Here is a 22,213-nt window from a genome sequence, read left to right on the forward strand (position 1 = left end):
TCCTTTTCTGGGTCCTGGGTTAAGCCTTTGAAAAATCCCATTCCTACTGAAAAGGATTCTCGATCCTTAGAAAGATGGGGCAAAAAGGTGTACACTTCTGCTACTTTGTCCATTAGGGCTTTAAACTGTCAGTTTCATATGCTAAAATACCAACATTTTCTCATGTCTGTCTTGAAACAAAAGCTTACTTCCATTTCTGCCTGTGCAGATGATACGGAATTACATGACTTATTGCATGCCACTGAACAGGTTGGGAAGCATGGTTTACACTGTGGATTTGATGCCTTGGAGGCTTCTTGTAGGGCTGCAGCCTCTGGCACAGTCATTAGAAGGCATGCATGGCTAAAGGAACAAAATTTGCCTGAACAAGTAAAGGCTAAATTATTGGATGCTCCTGTTCAGGATAATGTTTTGTTTGGATCAAAAGCTGAAGAGGTGATTAAAAAGATGGAGGGTAAGGCGAAATCCATGCAAACAGTTAAAGATTTCTTACAAGTACAGCCACCTAGATTTAGCAGGAATTGGCCTTCAAAAAATTGGTCCTTTCCCACTTCAGACAGGCCTCAGAGGGGTGAGTATAGGCGCTCCAGAGGGAGGCCTCAAACACAAGCTGCTTATAGACCAAGACAGTGGACTGCTTCCACCACTAGGGGAGGAGAGGACAGGTCACAAACTCAAAGGAAACAAACTCAATGACTCCCTCTGTTGGGCTACAGGAACTTCTTGCCTGGAAGCCCCTCTTGGAGGAAGACTCTCTCTTTTTATCAAATTGGACTCAAATAACCAAGACAAGTGGGTTTTGGATGTGGTTTTAAGAGGTTACAAATTCCATTTTCATACCTTGCCAAGGCCAAGCGGATGGCCAGACCTTCCAAAACATCAATGGACGGAGGCCTTAAACCAGGTGGAAGCTCTTTTGGCTATGAATGCCATAGAACTGGTTCCTCTTTCAGAGATGGGAAAGGGTTTTACTCAAGGCTCTTTCTAGTCCCAAGGAAGCAAAACTCATGGAGACCCATTCTGGATCTGTCGTCTTGAACACCTTTCTAGAATTCCAAAATTCAAGATGCTTACTCTACAGCAGCTACTTCCAATGCTGTCCAAAGATGCATGGATGGTAACTTTGGATTTAAAGGAGGCATGTTACACATTCCCATCAGGCAGGATACAGAAAATATCTCAAGTTCAAAGGCCGGATCGAGGCACTTTCAATTCTCTGCGCTGCCCTTTGGATTGTCTATTAAGCAGGGTCTTCACCAAATACTGGCTCCGTGGTAGCTTTCTGCAGACTCAAAGGAATTCAAATTTACCCTTATCTGGACGATTGTCTAATTCAGGCAGACAGCAGGATGTCTTACTCCAGCATCTAGAATTTGTACAGAACCTCCTCAAGTTCCTGGGATTCTCTGTAAACATAAAAAAGTCAAATTTGACACCATCCAACAATAACTTTTCTGGGTACACTTCTAAACACCACAACCCAGATGGCATTTCTGACATCCGAAAAACAATTACAGCTGGCTTCAACTTTCAGAACCTTGGCACAACTCAACTATCTGCAAGGAAATTCCTGCAGGCTTTGGGTTACATGGCCTCCTGCATCCTTCTCGCATACCATATGCAAGACTACACATGAGGAAAATACAGTGGTACCTAAAAGTGTATGGTCTCAGCATTGCCACACAGTTTAGACATACTGATCTCTGTCCTTCCTTGCCTTCAAAAGGAATTTCTTTGGTGGTCCAGGGCATGTGCTCTAAATGAGGGAAACCCTTCCGTCTGCCTCCTGCCACTCAGATTCTAACCACACGCCTTTCGGATTATGCTTGGGGAGCCCATTTTCAGGGCAATTGTCTGCAGGGCCTTTGGACAAAGGATCAGAAGCTACCTGCATATCAACTTAAAGGTAATGTTAGTGGATTCAGAAAGCTCTATTGGCTTTCAGGAATCTTTACAACCAGGACAACTGCTATCACGGACAGACAACACCACAGTTATGTGGTACATAAACAAGCAAGGGGGATCTCATTCCTACCCTTTGCAGACTAGCCATGGATCTATGGAACACAGCTCTAGCTTGCAATCTGGATCTTCAAGCTCAGTTTCTACCAGGAAAAACAAAACTTCACAGAACCAGTCTGAGCAGAAACCTTTCGGATCCACGGTGGATGCTGGACACCAAAATATTCAGGATGATAACAGCAGTCTGGGGATGTCCTCACATAGACCTCTTTGCATCCCATCTCAATCATCAACTACAGAATTTTTGCTGGGACTTTCCACAGAGAAGCTTGGAAAGTGGATGCCCTGTCATTCAGTTGGAGGAACCTCTCGGGATATACCTTTCCGCCTCTTCCACGGGTTTTATTGAAGATAAAACAGGACAAGCCCAAGATGATAATCTTGCTGGCTCCAAATTGGCCTCGGCAGTTTTGATATCCAACTCTAAAAAAACCTATGCCTGGAGCCCCTTTGGGTTTTGCCTCAGTCTCCGAACCTTCTGTCCCAACATCAGGGTCAGGTTCTACACTCTCATGTCAGACCTCTCAGCCTGGCGACCTGGTTAATCCAGGGCCTTTGATTTCTTCATTACTACCCAAGCAGGTTATGGATGTCATTTTAGAAGCCAGACGTCCTAGCACTAGAAAATCTTATGCAGGAAAATGGAAAAGATTTTGTTCCTGGATGCAGGCTCAGGATTCTGATCCTCTTCTTCCTAACATTACTTTAATTTTACTTTACTTGACAGATCTCTTACATAAGGGTCTCGCTTTCTCTTCCATTAAGATACATGCCTCTGCTATTTCTGCTCATTATAATACAAACCCTCCCATCTTTTCCCACCAGCTCATGAGACAGTTTCTCAGAGGAGCTAAGAACTTAAGACCTCCTAGATCTCCTCCCATTCCTGCTTGGGATCTCAACTATGTTTTTGGAAACTAACCTTGCCTCCTTTTGAGCCTGCTGCCTCTTCTGACATCAAGTTTTTATCTTGGAAGACAGCTATCCTGTTAGCCCTAACTTCTGCCAGGAGAGTTTCAGAGTTACAAGCTCTTATGGCTGTGGAACCTTATATTATTTTTCATCAAGACAGGGTATCTTTGAGGACTAATCCTACCTTCATGCCTAAGGTGGTTTCCAAAGTGGCTTTAAATCAAACTATCCACTTGCCAAATTTTTTCCCCACTCCTCAAAATAAAGGGGAAAGGATCTTACATTCCTTGGATGTACACAGACAACTACGTTTTTACCTGAACAGAACCAAGGACATCAGAAAATCAGAACAATTGTTTCTTATGCTTCAAGTTGCCAAGGTAAAGCCATTTCAAAACAGACCATTTCTAAATGGATTGCTCATGGAATCAGATTTTGTTATTCACACCGTGGAAAGCAAATCCCAGGGAGTATACGGCCTCATTCCACCAGAGCTGCTGCCACTTCTGCGGCCTTCCTCAGGGGAGTTCCTACCAAAGACATTTTGGAAGCTGCAACTTGGAGTTCAGTGCATACTTTTTCTAAGCACTACAATCTACCTCTCTACTCTAAGTCTAGGGCAGGCTTTGCCTCTGCAGTCTTGCAGGGCCTTTTAGCCGCCCCTTCCTCTTTATGACCACCTCCCTTTCTTTCAGCTTTGGGATTCTACCCTACAGTCATGACTGCAACAGTGAAACACGATGAACATAGTACAGTTGTCTACACCTACCATAAATGTAGATGTTCGAGTGTCTTCACTGTTGCAGTCTGGGTTTCCCTCCCTCCTGTCCCCTCTTATTTTTACTTTTGTGTATTTCCTTTTTTCACCATTCTTCTGAGGTGTATTTGCAAAGGTTATGGGACCTTTTTCATTTTAGGACTCCTGACATCTGGGGCAAGAAAAACTGGAGAAGATGGCGTCGGCTGTCAGGTTTGTACTCCTGGCGCTCTGACGGCAGGGAGCATGGTTTAACAGCCGACGCCGGACCCAGACTTTGGGATTCTGGCCGACCGAGGGCTGCCTGCCGGCAGGGGAGAACCCCTACAGTCATGACTGCAACAGTGAAGACACTCGAACATCTACATTTATGGTAGGTGTACACAACTGTACTTTCCATATACTCAGGACATACATAGGCAACTCACATACTGTCTTAACAGAAAGTCGGCAAGTCCTTGATCATTCAAAAAAAAAAAAAGTCTTAATGATGGATGTCCTTCATTATCACTGTTGCAGTATTCTTTACATCTGGGATATCCTTCCAAGGATAGACGAATGTCTGGCCAGCATACCAAAGCCTTTGTACCTTCCAGGAGCCGTACGTCTAAAGCGCAAGGTACATATGTGATGTACAACAGCCTAATCCTCAACTTCTTTGCCATCAGTCCAAATGCTACCTTGAGTTTGGTGTGCAAGATGTTCACCAGATTGGTTCAGCTGTCAAGCCTGCTAAAGATAAGTGCCCCATTGGGGTTTCTTCCTACCTAGTTTTGTCCTTTCATTTGCCATTTATATGTCATCCATGAAGGGAAAATGTTAATGTGGGGGGGGGGGGGGTCACAACACGAGAAGTGCCTTTTTTTATGTTTGGGTGCTACACATGACCTTACTCTGTGTGAGATCTGTCAGATGTTTGTCCCTAAGACTGTCAGCAATTGTCTTTTTCTGTTTCCATTTATCTGGAGAACCAGCATTTAAAACTTTTGATTTAGGGTGACATGGCCTCCAAATCTGCCCACCCCAACGTTCAGCTGCCATTGACGAAAAAAGCCAAGAAACAACTCTTACTTTCCAGCCTCCTCCAGGCATCTCTCTCTTGGGTTGGAAGAAGAACCTGAAGAGACCGTCTTATGCCTAAGTCATCTCCCCTTATCACAGCCCAGTTGGAGGAAGATGTGGGGCTCCCTACCTGCATGTCTGCTGAGGCTGAGTCGACATCTGCTACAGATGTGGAGGGGGAACCACGGTTTGTATCAGAGAGGCTTAGGTGGAATTCCCAAGATATGTGTGACGGAAGAGATGCTTAGTATCCCTATTGAATATAGGCAGGATTCTGATACTCCTTGAATAGTTAAAACTGATTTTCCCTTAAAGAAGAAACCTAAGACCAGATATGTGAACTATGCTAAGGATCCTCACCAAGAAAGGAAAATTTTTTCTCAGGGGCTTTTCAGTGCAGTTATGGCTCTGAAGTCCCTCTTAAGGATTATCTGTTTCTGCCTATGTTCCCTGGTCCTCTACTCCTTCAAAGCATTCTTTATTTGGATTTAGACTGTGGCTTCTCCTCTCACATCCCTTTCCTGTTGTCCTGGGGTCTGAAGAAGATGATTCACTTTCTCCTAATTTCCCTATGGAAGAATTTTGTTTGGGGGTAATGTGATTCATGTGCTGGAACATTTTAAGTGGGATTGTTCCCAAGTGACTGACATTCAAAAAAAGGTTTTACGAAATATTACAACTAGATTATTCTAGACCTTCTGCCATCCCTCCACACTTTCTGTTCGGCTTTTCAAGTACCTGATTCCCAACCTCATGCCCTAAAAAATGACAGTCTGTTGTAAGGTCCCTGAAACTCAGCAGTTTTTATATAAAATCCCTTCCTCTGACCTTGCTGTTACTTCTGTGGCTTCTGATAAACCATCTTAGTTGCTGTCCTCTAAGCTTTTACCTTCAGATAAGGACTTTCACCATTGTTCAGGTATGGGAAAAAAGTGTACACTTCTGCCACCTTAGCCTTCTGAGTCAATAGCTAGCAAACACATATGACCAGGTATGTACTGGCTCTTCTGTCTTAGCTTGTGGGCATTCTGACTGCTATGTTTGATTCTGAAGCAAATATTTCTGCTGTTTCCCTTATGAATACTGCTTCTCAGGTGCCTCTACATTCTATTAAATACAATTATGATCCTCTCGGTACTTCTTCTAAAGCGGCTGTATCAGTTTCTGTGATAGTGAGGTACTCTTGGTTTCTCCCACAGGCTCTACCAGAAGATATCAAAGCAAAATTGCTTGATTCTCCTTTAGACAATCAAAATCTTTCTGAACTCTTTAAGACCCTTCAAGATAAGGGTAAGATTATGCAGGATCTAAAAGAAATCTTTTGTTTCTCCTTTTCTTAGGTTTCAAAAATATTATTCATCTAAGCCTTCTTTTGTCTGTAGACAGCCTAGACAACCTTCGTGCAAGTGACTTACTTTTTTCCTGACAGGCCTTCCAGCAGTCAGAAGCCTTCTTCCCTGACAAATCTGTTTTTGTTTGGCATTCAGCCCCTTCTACCCCTTAGCTAGATTCCTCTCTCCTTCAGGTTAACTCTTGCCTTTTCTGTTTTGGCAACAGATAACTGCAGACTCTTGGGTTCTTTCCATTATCCAAAAGGGTTATTTTATGATTTGGAAGTCCCTTCCTCCCTTCTCAGGCCGTCCCCAGCTTCCTCCTTGCCAAGTCCCTCATTTTCCTTTGGTTCTTCGAGAACTTTTGACCAGGAAGGGGTGGGTCTTGGAAGCCAATTCTGGAGCTTTTCTTTCTGAACACCTTTTTAAAAGTTCCGTTATTCATGATGCTCCCTGTAAAGATGTTTTTTGTATGTTGATTCCTCAAGTTTTGTTGGTGTCGCTAGATTTGAAGGATGCTTATCTCCACATTTCTTCCTATTCACTATCTTCAGGAGGTTTTTACAGTTTTCTGTTTCTTTCTTAGTTCTCTGCTCTGCCTTTTGGTCTTTCTACAGCTTGGAGAGTCTTTACTAATGTTGGGCCCCAGCTGTAGCCTTCTGCAGGCTTCATAGGATTCCAGTCTTCCCTTATTTGGATGACCTGTTGATTCAGGCCTCTTTTCAGCAGCTCCTGCTTCAAGATCTGCACTTCGCTATAAATAGTCTTTGCAGTGTGGTATTCACCCTAAATCTCAAAAAGTCTGTACTGTCCCCCTCTCAGACCCAAGTCTTTCTGGGATGCAGGATTCAAACCATGCCAATCTGGCTTGCCTTCTGCCTCTCAAGGTCCTATCTAACCGACTGTTTTCATACTCTTCCACTCCTTCCTTTCAGGGAATTTCTGCGAGCTCTGGAGTATGTGGCTTCCAGTGTTCCCATGGTACCCTTTGCCCAGTTCCATATGAGAATTTTCAGTGATTCCACAAGACTGTTCCTTCAGCAAAAAATTAAAGTCTTTAAAAGTTGCTTATTTCACAGGTAAAACTTAGTTAAAAGCACTTTGCCAGCCCCAAGAAGTAAAACAACTTCTCCACAGAATTTAAACAACTTGTAAACTGACAAGGAAAAGAGAGTGCACCAGTTAAAAAGTACAATACAGTCTGTTAAAACACAAACTCCTAGCTTTAAAAGAACTTTCCCAACAGGAAGGTGTTATCAAATTGTTTTCTTTTTTAAAGGAAGGTGTTTCTCTGAAGAGATCTTATCTACCCAGTAATGGAACAGTTTAAGCCAACTGTCTGTCGATCCTTGAAAGCCTCACTAGGACTGTAGCATTCGGCAGCAGGAAAGCTCTGAGGGGCTTGGTGCCCAAACATGTCTTTAGTCAGCTCAGCTTGAGCTAATGGGGTGTGTGGCTTAATGTTGACTGTATGACTAGCTGAGCATTGGAAAAGTGGATGGTGAATAATGTTGGAGTCGGAGGGGTGACAGTGTTTGAGTTAGGGTTACGGTCCGGGATGAGTGGAAGGGTAGGTGTACGTTTGTGTGCGAGTCTATGTATTTTAGGGTTAGGTTGGGGGATAGATATGGTGTCATTTGTGGGGGTTTCTGAATGTTTGTACCCATGTATCTCTTGTGTAGTGACATTGTTACAGAAAGGTTTCTATGAAGGTAAGGTGCAAGTTAGGGTTAGCATCTATTACAAAATAGGAGAGGGTATGTGTTAACCCCAACGCTGCCCCTTCTCTAAACCCTAACTCTACACTTTACCTTCATAAAAGCCTTCTCATAACACTACTACTATTCAGATGAATTTTAGGATAATGTTATGGGTGGGGGGGGGCTTAGTGATATCAGGAGAGGAAATTGTTTTCCTTTCTTAATATTGTTTCATTCTATAGCTTTCCTTTTCAGTATTGTGCATGTTTGAAGTGTTTTTGTCTGTGTTTTCAATTCAGCATTAATTAGCTTTTACACAACAGAATTGTATATATACATACCTACACGTATACATACACATACATTTACATGGTGTGCGAGTGTTTACAAATAACACACGTACATAATAATTATAATATACAAACAGATACATGGTCAAGCCAAAAGTAAGCACTCTAGGAAAGAGGCACACACCTGTGTTTGTGTGCGCATGCGCGCATGTGTCTGTGTGAGTGCATGCACATGCAAGGGTACCAGTAACATGATCAAAGGTTCAAATGAAAGACAGGATTAATCTCTTCTGGTGTCATTCTAAGGGGTTCCAGTATCTGTCTGCTTGGGATGACATGGTCGACAGACCACGATGCTTTGCCACAGATGGCCTGCACCTGTCGCCTCTGGGTTTCCAGATACTGGCTAAGGCTCTTGCTGCCCCTATAGTGCCTTTTTTAAGCAAGGTTCAAATAAATTCACCACCATAACAGGAACAAAAACTGAGGGTAATGCCACTCAATGCTAGAAGTCTAAATCTCAAAATGCACTCACTCGAGGCACTCATTAAAATGGAGAACATCGATAGCTGTGCAGTGACTGAGACCTGGCTCAAGGCTCCAGAGAGCACCCCTGCACTACCAGGCTATAACTCATACCACACCTTTCGGCCATGTGACCTAGACCGAAACACCAAATGCGGAAGTGTGTCCATATACATTAAGGTTAGCCACACCTCCAGGCTAGTTGCTCAGCATAATGCATCCGAGGTTATCCAAGTGCAACTAACTGGGCAAAACTGCAATCCAAATTGTAGCTTGCTACAGATCCCCCACCATGTCCCTGGATTCCCAGTCCTCTTTTCTTGATGTACTGGAAAATATTAGGGTTCAACCAAACACCCTAATAATGGGCGACTTCAACTACTCCACCATTAACTGGGGAAACTACTCTTGTACCAACTTCTTAGCTCAACGCTTTCTGGAATTCATAAACTCCAATGCCCTGGATCAACTTATCCACACCCCCACCAGGGGCAACAATATCCTAGACCTAGTCATTACCAACATGAGTGACCGGTGTTCCACACCTGAAGTCAACTCCTCGTTGGTCCAATACGACCATAAGCTTATCACCCTTGATATCCACATCCCGCCCCCACTCCCCATTAAGGAAACCACAGTAAAAAATTTCTCCAAAGCCAACTTAATGCTTCTTAAGACAGAAGTGGTGAACTTCTTGTCACCCATGTAGATGGACAGTACAGTTACAACTGCTGAATCCTACACAAATTCACTGTATAAGCACTTACACGAGTGCATGGATCGTGCTATCCCAAACAGAACTAAGACACTATCCTCCAAAAAAGGAAGACAATCTGGTGGTCCCTTGCCATAAACAAACTGTACAACAGAAGGAAGAAACTGTTGCAAAAGAGAGTAAGATCCCATGAGTGGAGGAGCTCCCTAGTCAGCCTCAGTAAGAAGCTGAGATCCCTTATAAGGTCCTCCAAAGCTAGCTACGAAAACAAAATTGCCACTAATTCCAAGGACAACCACAAAAAGCATTCTATAGCTATGTCAAGGATCTCGATGGCAACACCCAGATCTGCTCTGAGTTACAGCACAAAGGCAAGAAAATTACAGAACCAACTGATATTGCCAACATCCTGGCAGATAGGTTCAGTGCTAACATTACCCCCCTTTCACCCCCTAAAGGGCCCATATCTATACAGGAAGAATGCAGAGTCCCTGTAATCACAACTACGCAGGTAAACGCTGCACTGTCTAAAGCCAAAAACACAGCATCCATGGGACTGGACAACATCCCAGGCTGCGTTTTACACTAACTTCAGACCGAACTGCCTCCCCACTTAAGCACCATGTTCAATAATAGCCTCGCATCAGGCTTTGTGCCCACTGAATGGTGCACAGCAACAGTTATCCCACTCCACAAAGGAGGAGCCACCACTGATCCTGGGAACTATCAATCTATTAGCCTGACGAGCCTGGTCTGCAAGGCTATGGAACGTATCATCATGGAACTCATAAACAAAGACATTGATAACCTCCAAACTCTGGATCCCACCCAGTTCGGGTTTGTGAAAGGCAGATCATGCCTCCTGAGCCTGATCGACTTCTTTGAGGCAGTCGCCAAAGCCATAGATGAGGGTAAGGTGGTTCCCACAGCCTATCTTGACCTCGTCAAGGCTTTCGACACCATCCCCCTTTCTGGAATTATAGCTAAACTCACTAAACTAGGTATAAAGCCCTACGTCACAAGATGGGTTGCCATCTGGCTCGCTGACAGAACCCACACTGTAAAAGTTGCAGACTCCAAATCTGATCTCAAAGCAGTGACAAGTGGAGTACCACAGGGTTCCGTCCTGGGACCTCTCCTGTTTGGTATCTACTTTTCTGAAGTACAGGCTAACAGAGAAGGCCTCTGGCTAACAAAGTTCACAGATGACTGCAAACTAGGAGCCATAGTCAAGTCCCCAAATGATGTGGACATCCTACAGGAGGGCCTCGCTGAGACAGATGCCTGGTGTTAGAGCCAGGGCCTCAAGCTCAACGCCAGAAAGTGCAGTGTCATCCCCTTTGGTAAAAACTCTGTACCCATGAACTACCACATGCGTGATAAGAGACCTTGGGACCCTGGTGGACAGTAGTCTCTCCTTTGATAGTCACATCGCCACAGTAGTCAGGAAGTCCCTTCTACATGGCGCACCTCTTCATAAAAGGGTTTTCATCCTGGAAAAAAGAGGTCATTGATTCCCCTCTACTCAACACTCATTAGACCCATTATAGAGTACAATGCTCCTTTTGGAATGTACCTCACAAGACATCTGCAGCTGCTGGAAAGGCCACAGAAGTACCTCACAAAGAGGATTACTGGCCTCAAACAAATGCCCTACACTGACCACCTCAAAAAACTCCAGCTTTACTCCGTAGCATATCGCCTACTCTGAGGTGATCTCTGCCTAACATATAAAGCTATGTGAAACCTAAAGAAATCCCAACCCCTCCGAGCTACATGCTCTAGGGACCTAAACCTTGTCGCACAATAAGCAGGATGAGATAGCACAACTGAGGGAATAGGCCCTTTCACCACTGTAGTGTGATCATAGGAGGTTACTAGGCTATTTGGCCCTGAGACCCTTATAAGCCTTGCCAAGTGTTTAGTCCATGTTTAGACCAATCAGCACCCAATGCCCCTGTCCAGCAGGGACATGCGTGGAATCCTAGGGGTATATTTTCTGTTTCCCATCCAGTTATTCAGGTTGCACTTAAAAAGGAGTAAAGAGGTAATCTGATGTGGAGAGGGAGTCTATTCCATAGATGAGGGAGTCTTTGGGACACAAATCTGTCCCACCAAGTCTTGTTGATGTCACAGACCAGGTTGAGGCTGCCTGTGTGGGTTACTCGAGTGGAGCTTGACTTGCGGATATGCAGCAGTCCCATCAAGGTGGGGTCCTCGATCGCCTTGTATGCCAGACAGAGGTCACCTCTGAGGAGTTGGTATGAAACTGAGTAGAGGGATAGGGCTTTTAGGTTATCTGTCTATGGTAGATGTTTAAGGCCCAGAATTCTCCTGGTGAGGAACCTCTGTGGTCTCTCTAGCTGCTGCATGTGCTTTGCAAGGTACATGCCAAAAGGTGCGTTGTACTCAATAATGCGCCTTATAAGGGAAGAATACAGGGATGTTATGACCTCCTTGTCCCTGGATGAGATGCCCTTACTTATGAGATGGGCCATCTAGAAGGTTTTCCATACCACAGAAGCAACATGGTGGTCAAAAATCAGGTTGATATCAGCCTGGCTGCCCAAATCCCTCACGACTGATTGAGTGCTTAGGGTGTTGTTGTTAATGTGATAATTTGTGGGGTCGTCACTCTCCCCAAAGGGGATGATGATGCATTTTTTGGTATTCAGCTTGAGCCCATGTTTCTGGCACCAGTCATTTGTCTGAGTGAGACCCCCTTGGAGGATGTTCACATCACTAGAGGAATTGATGACAGCACCCAGCTTGCAGTCATCTACAAACTTGGTCAGCCATGGCCCACTGGTTTTGGCCTGCACCTCCGAAAAGTATATCCCAAATAACAGAGGTCCCAAGATCGAACCCTGGGGTATGCCACTTCTTACGGGTCTACTGTTTGAAATAGCTTCCCCTATTTTGACTACATGAGTTCTATCAGTGAGCCAGTTTGCTACCCATGTGGTAACATATGGATTGCTGCCTAGTTGAGAGAGTTTATCCATTATACCCAAGTGGGGAATAGTGTCAAAGGCTTTGGCCAGGTCAGGGTAGGTGGTGTGCACCGTCTTTCCTTCGTCCATGGCTTTGGTGACTGCCTCAAAGAAGTCAATCAGATTTAGCAGACATGACCTCCCCTTAATGAAGCCAAACTGTGTGGGATCAAGTGTTTGGAGGTTGCCAATGTCCTTGCTAATGAGTTCCATGATAATCCATTCCATGGCCTTGCAGATCAGTCCAGTTAGGCTGATGGGTCTATAATTTCCCGGATCGGTGGACAACTCCACCTTTGTGTAAAGGAATGACAGTGGCTGTCCTCCACTCAGCTCGGATGAAGCCAGTACTCAGGCTTTAGTTGAATAGGGTGCCTAATGGTGCTCAAGTTCCTGCCTGAGTTCACGTAGGATGCAGACTGGGATGCTATCTGGTCCATTGGAGGCTGTAGTTTTTTTTGCCTTTGAGAGAGCAGTGATGACTTGTTCCCTAGATATAAAGGGAAGGGGGCAGGTACTGGGGATGTCCTGATTTACTGAGGGGTGGGGGGACAGAGGGGTAAAGTTTTCACTGAATCTGTCAGCCAGTAAGTTATATCTACATTTGTATATGTGGTGTCCTTGACCACCAATTCTATCTGGGTGCTTCCTTTGAGGTTGCAGACATATGTTAAGAAGGCCTTGTGATAGTCTCTAGTAGATGTGGCCAATTTGGACTTGACGTTTGCTTTGAAGGATTTCACTAGTGCTCTTATTTACTTGTTCAGTCTGAGGCATTGCTTCCAATTGGACCCCAGTTCCTTCTTGGTCTTGGACAGCATTTTTGTTGCTTTTGTTATAAAGTTTTATTGCAGATATCCACCAGACAGGTTTACTGTTCCTTGTGGAGGATGATTTAGTCCTGTCACGTATTCCTGATTCCATGCATCTATATAAATGCTTGTATAGTGCTTTGGTGTACTTTTGGATATTGGTGCTGGTTCCTACAGAAGGGGATGGGGCTGTGAAGCTGTTTATACCATCCCTCAGGAGGCTGTAATCAGCTTTGGAGAAGTTTTTATGTCGGATCCTAGCTAGAGGGGGGGTTGGGGGAGATTGTGACTTCGACAATGACCGCTTTGTGGTCAGGTCTTACCAGGGAGGATGATACTATAGGGATGCTGCAGTGGTTACTCGTGTTGGTTAATACCAAGCCCAAGATATTATCACTCCTTGTGTGGGTGTCAACTAGCTGTTCCAAGGCATTTGCATTGACAAAATCGAGGAATCTCTGGGCATTTGTGTTCTGGCATGAGTAGTTCTTCCAGTCTGTGTTTGGGAAGTTAGTCACCCAAGATCAGGGTAAAGGGCTGAATCTTGATAGATTCAAACAGGTCCAAATAGGTGGATTGGGCATCTTGAGTCAGATTTGGGGGCTGGTAGCTAGTTATAATTTGAATAGGGATCTTGTCAATGGTTAACTGACCTGGAGTGTCTCCTGATCTTGGAGTTAGTATACATAATTAGCATGTGGTGTGGAGTGCAGGGGGCTTACCCTCTGCAAAAGATATTTTTGTTGGTTTGATATTACTTGTTTTGCTATTTATGACTTGCAGTTTAGATGTTTGATATTTTGAGCATTCAAGGAGGTGTGACAGATCCCCCCACCACACATACAAGTAAATACACGTTTGTATGTATGGCAGCCGTTTCTTTGCTTAAGCATCTTAAAGACCTGTGAACTGGGTCATTTTTTTCACAGAGCCATAGTCTGTTGAACATGGAAGACCTGCAGTTAGTGCAAGAACAGGGGATGGGGACGTTAAGGAGTCTACCCTTTTCCTATTCACCAATGTTTTGTGACCCCAGAGTTGGTAGCAGGGGATGTGTATGTGTACAACTTGTTTGTTTGTGTCTTTCAGCTTTTCCCGGTTAGGGGTCGCCACAGCGGAACTCCGGTCTGCTAATGATTGGCAGTAGAGTTTTATGCGCTGGCTTGCCAGGCCTAACGCACAACCTTCAACGAAGGAATGCCCATGCACGCAAAATGAAAAGGAAAAAAAAAGGATTTTTCTTTATTTTACTGCAGATTTGACTGAATGTGCTTTTGGAGTATGTTTGCCAGCAGTGTGTGTTTCACCAATGTTCTATTTTTCAAGTTAGTAATACACTCGTGTATTTTGTATGTGTTCATAACAAACAAGACACACCAGACAGAGGAACATGGCTTGAAGATTTGAACAGATGTGGCCTCTCTGAGGCCAGCAATGAAGTTACACCACTTGAAAATTTATGGCATACAATGAAAAGGCTGATAATGAATAGATTGTGTCTTGGCTAATAAAAAAGTGTGTTTTGTTTTTACAGCAATAAGCACAAATATTGTAATTTCTTTCAGTGTGTTCCTTGTACCTTACTCTTGCCTGTGGTCAGCCATTTTGCTCCATCCAGATCTAGATCACGAATTGTCAGTCACTGTGTGGCGAGGATGGTCATACTGAACAGCCTCCACTTTAGAAGTTACTTGATGATCCAGTTCATCAGCTTCCTCTGAAATAAATAAATGACAGTGAAGAATGTTAAACAAAGAAGGGTATAAATTTCATGTCAAGATTTTATTTATGAGACTATAAGGATGGACTTGCTGAACCTTAGACTCTCAGCCAGGACATGGCTCTTATACGTTATAATCCCTCTTCCCTGTGTCCTACATGCAAGGAGTAAAGTACATATGTGACATATGGCTGTCTTGATTCTCAGAACAACTTTGCTGCCAGTCCAAAAGTTACTTCTGAATTCGGTCTGTACGCTGTTCACTGAGCTGGTTCTTCTACAAAGCCTGATACAGGTAAGTGCCTCATTGTGGTCCCTTTCTTTTTCTTTTCCTCCTCAATTTTGTTTTTGGAAAATTTACTAGGTCACCGTTTGAGCCTGCCTTTTCTTCCATGCAGTCATTGTACTTGGAAGACTGTATTGTTGGTGGCTGTTAATTTTGCCTAGAAAGTTTCTGAGCTTCAAGCACTCATGAGTTCTTCCTTTTTGTTTTTTCACAGTGGCAAGGTGTCTCTTCACACTAATCCTCCTTTAATTCTCAATGTGGTTAATGATTTATCCTTAAATCAGTCTATTCATCTTCCATTCTTTTTTCTTCTCCAGAATCCGCTACTAAAAATGTATTACATACCTTGGATTTACACAGACAGATGAGATATTATTTGGATAAATCAAAGGATATCAGAAAATCTGAGCAACTTTGTTTCCTTTCATGGCAGGAAATTGGATTTGGCAGTGTCTAAGCAAACCATCTCCTCCTGGATGTCTAAAGTCATTTATTTTTGTTATTCTTTTCATAACAAGCAGCATTGCTGTTCTGGTCATGCTCATTCTACCAGGGCAGTTGCCTCTTCTGATGTTATTTTCAAGGGTTTGGATACTGGGTACATCTTGAAAGCTGCTACTTGGTCTTTTCTTCATACTTTTTACCAAACATTATAAGTTGGATGTCTTTTCCAGTGCCAGAGCTATCCTTTTTAGGTTTGTGGAGGGTTTTTCCCTGCTTCCCTCCTCCTCCTGTACTTTTCATTTGCTTTTGCACTCTCCCAAATGTAAAGAATACTGCAGCAGTAAGTAGTAGACCATTACTATCACGATAAGATCTTACACAGCTGTACTTTCTGTTCCATGCACTACTGTATTTTCTGTTCCATAGTGCCAAGTCTTTTGTCTTGGAAAGTAAATGGAATGCATTTTTTCCTGCAAAGGGTTTTTCTGTATGCCTTCCCCATACTCGTTTTTTTGGTCAATTAACTGGAGCTGATGTGTGTTTGGTGTCCTTTGCCAGAGATCCAGAGTGTTTCAGCTTGAATCCAATCCATCCAAAGCTGAACAAGACATTAAGCTTATTCTGAGTTTGAACTGCACTTTTTCCATCTTTATTTTACTGCTTGTTTTACTGCTTTTCTGCATTAATTTGTACCTTCTTGACTGTTTTTACTTTTTGTGCCTGCTTATTAATTGCACTTGTTTTGCACTGAAATATTGCATAGTTAGCACAGACTAGATCCAGACTTGCTCAATCTAGCCTGTTTTTTATACACTTGAACTCAAATCTACCCATCTTACATTAAGAAGTGCTCTCCTGCACCGTTGTGGCAGAAGAGTGTGGATATAGCCTTGTCTGAGCTAGGGATTGCTGGAGGGGAAGGATTATTGTGTGATTTCCTATTGGCAGAATAGTTTAAAACTGTTTAATTTCACCTGTATATAAGCCTTGAGTTTGTATGATTTTTGGCTCAATTGACCAGAGCTGCTATGTGCTTGACATCCTTTGCCAGAGGTCCAGAGTGTTTCTGCTTGAATCCAAGTCATCTAAAGCTAAGAACAAGACATTTAGCTTATATTGCTTTTGATCTGCACTTTTTCATCTGTATTTTACTGTTTCACTGCATTAATTTGTGCCTCTTCGACTGTTTTTACTGTTTATGCCTGCTTATTACCTGCACTTATTTTGCACTGAAATATTGCTTAGCTAGCATAGACTAGATCCAGACTTGCTGAATCTAGCTTGGTTTTCATACACTTGAACTTAAATCCAGCTATCTTACATTAAGAAAGCCTCCCCTGCACCATTGTGATAGAAGACTGTGGTTATAGTCTTGCCTGAGCTGGGGATTGCTGGAAGAAAGATCATTGTGTGATTTCCTACTGACAAACTAGTTTAAAACTGTTTAATTTAGCCTGTATATAAGCCTTACGTTTGTGCCTTGCAACAGGGGTTAGCGGTGTCTTGTATAGATGCAAATGCCTAGAAACTATTTTTTTCTGTAGAACCCAATCAGTGAAGTCCTCCCAAGTTCCCTGCTGCTCTGCGGGGCAATGCAGCTGCACACTTCTGCACTGCAGGCAACTCAGTTGAGCACTGAGCAGCATTGCCCCACTTTTCATTCCCGATCTTCTATAGAATAAGTCCCCTTGTTCATCCCAGAGCAGTAGCTGATCTACTTTGCCATCTCACAAATTAGTACTCAAGAATTACCTGCTACTATGGAGAGTCAGTTTCCCAACATTTCTCCAGCTAGCCTGATTGACATGGGCAACTTGAGGCAATGTAGCAATTGCATCATGTATACTGACAACCACTTGCTCCTAAAGCAAACAAATATAGTATGTGAGCGATGTAATTATACCATGAAACTAGAATCAGTCCATACACCTAATATAAAACGAGACATCAAACAGGTTGTCAGCGCACACACCTCTCCACTCACACAAGATAAGGTCAAGATACATAAACCCACATATGCGGAGGTAATCACTAAGTGACTACCAAAAGACCAGAGACCTCTCAAGTGCAAACAACCTACACATACTTGTGCACAAACAAAATCTACCATTACACATAACGCACACATTAGTGTCTCAACAATTAAGCCCCTAAGGCAGAACACCTCAAAACCTAATGTCCTAGTCATAGGCAACTCAATAGTGAGACACACAGATCTCCCCCTCACCAGTTTGGACAAGGAGAAGGTCATGGTCATCTGCTTGTCAGGTGCCAGAATCCATCAAATCATGCACTCAAGTCATTCAGCAACAAGTACTGGTATGACTCTGTCATAGTACATGTTGGAGTAAATGACCTGAGCTGTACCTCTCTGGACTATATGAAGAGAGACGTGACTGAACTCTGATTATTCGTCCCAGGCAGGTATGTCCCTGGCCCTAAGCAGCATCCTACCTTTGCCTGGGATGATCGTACAATACAGACAAAAAATGATTGATTTCAGTAATTGATTTAACTTCTTGTGTCATTCCAGGGGGACCCAGTATCTGACAGCCTGGGAAGACACTGTCGACAGACCTCACTGCTTTGCCAGCGATACCCTTCACCTGTCTCCTCAAGGCTTTCAGATACTGGTAGAGACACTTGCCTGACCCATAGTGCCTTTTTTTTTTTTTAAGCAGTGTCAAAACAACAAAACTTCCGATGTAAAGAAATCCACTAGAGACAAACTCAAGGAAGGTCATGCTGCTTAATGCTAGGAGCCTGAACAGTAACCTGCACTCCCTGAAAGCACTCCTCACCTTGGAAGATGCTGACGTCTGTACAGTCACTGACACTTGGTTCACGGCCGCAGACAGAATCCTGACTGTACAAGGCTAAATGCCTTTAACACATTCAGACCTCTTGAGTATGGAAGAACCAAAGGTGGAGGTGTATCCATCTTCATTAAATCCAAATACACCTCGAAACTGGTAAAACAGTACAACTCTAAGCTACTCCATGTCCAAATAACTACAGGAAAATACTCACCCACATCATCGCTAACTACAGGTCCCCCACCATGAACCAGGAGAAGCACACTGCCTACCTGGACTTGTTAAAAACGCTCAGTATACAGCCAGACACCTTGGTCATGGGGAGAGTTCAACTATCCTTCCATTGATTGGGCAACTTACACAAGCACAAACATCATCACTCTGAGATTCCTGGATTTTGTTAATTCAGATGCCCTGGGACAGTTGGTCTGTACCTCCACAAGGGGCTTAAATGTCCTAGACCTAGTGCTCACCAACATGGGGGGGGGGGGTGTCACTGCAGTACCCCGGGATTTTGCCATCCTTGGTAAGGTCAGACCATAAACCAGTTTGTTTGAAGTAAAGATTAGACCTGACACCCCCACAGGCGCACTAAAACTGAAAAATGTATCCACAGCAAACTATAGCCTACTAAGTGATGGTATAAAAAGTTTCAAAGCCCCTATTTACACAGCCAACAACTAATGCCATTTAAAGCTACTTAAACAAATGTATTGACCCAGTTGTACTGGAGAGGACCAATACCAGGTCCTCCCAAAAATAACAAGCCATAAGTAAGTTACATAACAAAAAAAAAAAAGAAAATATCTAAGAACAAGAGGAAACTTACTCAACTTAGGAAGACTACCCTCCACAGCTTGGATCAGCAAATCAGATACCTTGTAAAGGCATCTGAGGCTAGTTACAAGACTAAATTAGTATTCCTAGCTAAAGACAGCTGTAAGGCATTCTTTATCTATGTCTGAAACCTAAAAGGGAGTGCCCAGCTGTGTTTCGAACTTATAGTGAACGGTACCACTCAAGCTAAACCTGAGGAAATTGCCAACTTGCTAGCTGACAGATTTGGCAATAGCTTCACCCCACCCCCAGCCATAACGCAAAGCATTCCTGATACCAGTCCTCTACCAAGTATCTCCAAAGAACAGGTCACATAAGTGCTCTCCAAGGCCAAATACTCTGCCTATATAGGACCAGATAACCCAGCTTGCTTACTAAGCAATCTAAAACAAGACCTAGCAGAACCACTTGGCACTCTCTTTAACCATAGTCTGAGCACTGGCTTTGTTCCAGCAGAGTAGAGAACAGCAGCTGTAATCCCCTTGCACAAAGGGGAGGTCCATCAACTGACCCAAGAAATTGATACATACATCTAACCAGCCGTATCTGAAAGGCCATGTCAAAGAATCATCATGGACCTTATAAACAAGGACACTAGCTACCTTCAGACTCTTGACCCAACCCAGTTTGGTTTCAAGGGTAGGCTTTTTTTTATTAAACCTGATGGACTTCTTTGAGAATGTCACCAGAGCACTGGATGAGGGCAGTGCAGTACATACCACCTATCTTGATTTATCCAAGACTTTTGACACAGTCCCCAACACCGATATTGAGAAACTCTCCTAGCTGGGGGATTAACCCATGCATTACTAGATGGGTAGTCAACTGGCACACCGACAGAACGCACACTGTCAAAGTTGAGGAGTCCACCTCCACCAGTAGACCAGTTACCACTGGGGTATCACAAGGTTACCACTGGGGTATCACAAGGATCTGTGCTGGGCCCTCTGCAGTTTGGAGTGTATTTCTCTGAGATTCAGGTGAAAGTAGATGGCCTGTGGCTTACCAAGTTTGCAGTTGATTGCAGACTGTGTGCAATCATAGAGTCCCCCAACAATGTAGACATATTACAGAAGGGGCTGATACAGACAAATAATTGGTGCAGCAGTCAGACTAAAACTAAAAGCAAAACAAAAAGCCTCATTATTCCATTTGGCAAAGTAGTAGCCCCTACTAATTATGATATTGATAGCACCCCTGTAAGCTCAAACCCAAGGGTGTGAGACTTGGGAACACAGGTTGATAACATTCTAAACTTTGATCACCATATGTCCATAATGGTAAGGAAAGCCTTCTACATTGCGTATCTCATAAATAAGGGCATGTCATCCAAGACCAAGGAGGTTAGAATTCCACTGTACTCGACGCTTATCAGACCACTAATTAAATGCAGTACTTCCTTCTGTATGCATCTCACCAGACACCTGCAGCAACTGGAGAGACCACAGAGGTTTCTAACCAAGAGAATCCAGGGCCTCCAAAAACATAACTTACATGAAAAGACTGAAAGCCCCGTCACTGTGCTCTTTATCATATAGGCTGCTGAGAGGTGACCTGTACCTAGCTTACAGAGTATTCTCTAACTCCGCCCTAATGGAAATGCTGCACATCCTGCAAATCAAATGGGACAAGAGTCCCTCGCTCCACAGATCTTAACCTAGCCTGTCACATTAACAAAACCTATTGGAGAGACAGATAGATCTCCCAGAGATTGCCACTCCTCTGGAATAAGCTCCCACTTCACTTGAAGCAGAGCTCCTTACTGACCTTATTTAAGCGCAACCTTGACAATTGGATGGGTGACCGTAAATTCACCCTGGAGGTGGCACCTGTGTCCCTCATGGAAAGGAGTAGTCGGTGCTGATCGTAGAATCACTCTGCTAACAATGACCATCTCTGTGGTCAGTTAGGGTTCACAGGGTTTTTACATGGCTAAGCTTGTAAAGTCCTTAGGGCCATTAGCCTAGTAACCACCCATGAACCATCTTCCTCTGCTTCCAAGAGTCCTGTACAAGGTTAGGTGGGACAGACCCAAAATCTTGCTGGTTACTCTCTTTTGACCCAGACTCCATTGGTTCACCCATCTTTTTCATCTGGCCAGGGGCAGTCATCGCAAGTTACTTCACAGAAGGGATCACCTCACGAAGGACAGGGGATCCCTCATTTATCACTTGTCCATTTCTCAGTTGATTCTTTGGATGATAGGTTTTGATACCTTTTAGTCACCAATTTTCTGAAGACGTGCTTCGAGTTTTACAAGTCAGTAAACTCACTACAGAAAAATTCTATTTGACTAAATGGAAGAGATTTTCTGTTTGTTGTCTCAAGTGTGACCTGTGGACCCTTTTTCTGTGGGGTGGTCCTTGGTCCTTTCTTATCTGCGTGAGCTGCTCACTTCTAGTCTGGCATTTTTATCTGTCTGTGCTCATTTATCAGTCATTTATCAGCCATTTCTCCTTGTCTGCCTTTGACTCCAACCCTTGCTTCTTGTTTTGAAGTAAAACAATTTTTGAGAGGTTCTTTAATAGTAAGCCCCCAAGAAAGCATATTCCTTCTCCTTTGGAACCTTTAATTTTGTTCTTGAGAAATTAACTCATTTTCACTTTGAGCCTGCAGTTTTATGTTCCTTGCTGCACTGTACTTGGAAAACAGTACTGATTCTGGCTATTACTTCTGCCAGAAGCCCTCTGAATTTCAGGCACACATGCCAGTTCTACCTTTTTTGTTTTTCACAAAGACAGGGTTTATGTTTGTACTGATCCTTCTTTTATGTCCAAGGTGGGTAATGATTTGTCTTTGAGTCAAATAATTCACCTGCCCCCCCCCCCCCCCCAACAAAATGCTAGTGAGAAGATTTTTCAGACCTTAGATTTACATTGACAGCTTGGGTGTGGTTTTGCTGTATTTTTGCTGCATTGTACTGGTAAATTGTTTTACTGTGTGTACACTTGATTTTTCTGTTTAAAAGTTAAAAATTAAACTGCATTTAAT

General features: G+C 43.5%; 1 protein-coding gene across 1 annotated transcript in view; it reads left to right on the forward strand.

The window, feature by feature from the left end:
• Positions 1–22,213, forward strand: part of NOL12 (nucleolar protein 12) — a 489,987-nt gene that overhangs the window by 211,770 nt on the left and 256,004 nt on the right. The window contains exon 3 of the mRNA XM_044073722.1: positions 18,643–18,679. Within this exon, the coding sequence (XP_043929657.1) occupies positions 18,643–18,679 (37 nt within the window). The remainder of the gene's footprint in view (positions 1–18,642; positions 18,680–22,213) is intronic.

Source organism: Protopterus annectens, chromosome 1.part0 (genome assembly GCF_019279795.1).
Source record: "Protopterus annectens isolate FY-2018-M chromosome 1.part0, PAN1.0, whole genome shotgun sequence".
Taxonomy (NCBI): Eukaryota; Metazoa; Chordata; order Ceratodontiformes; family Protopteridae; genus Protopterus; species Protopterus annectens.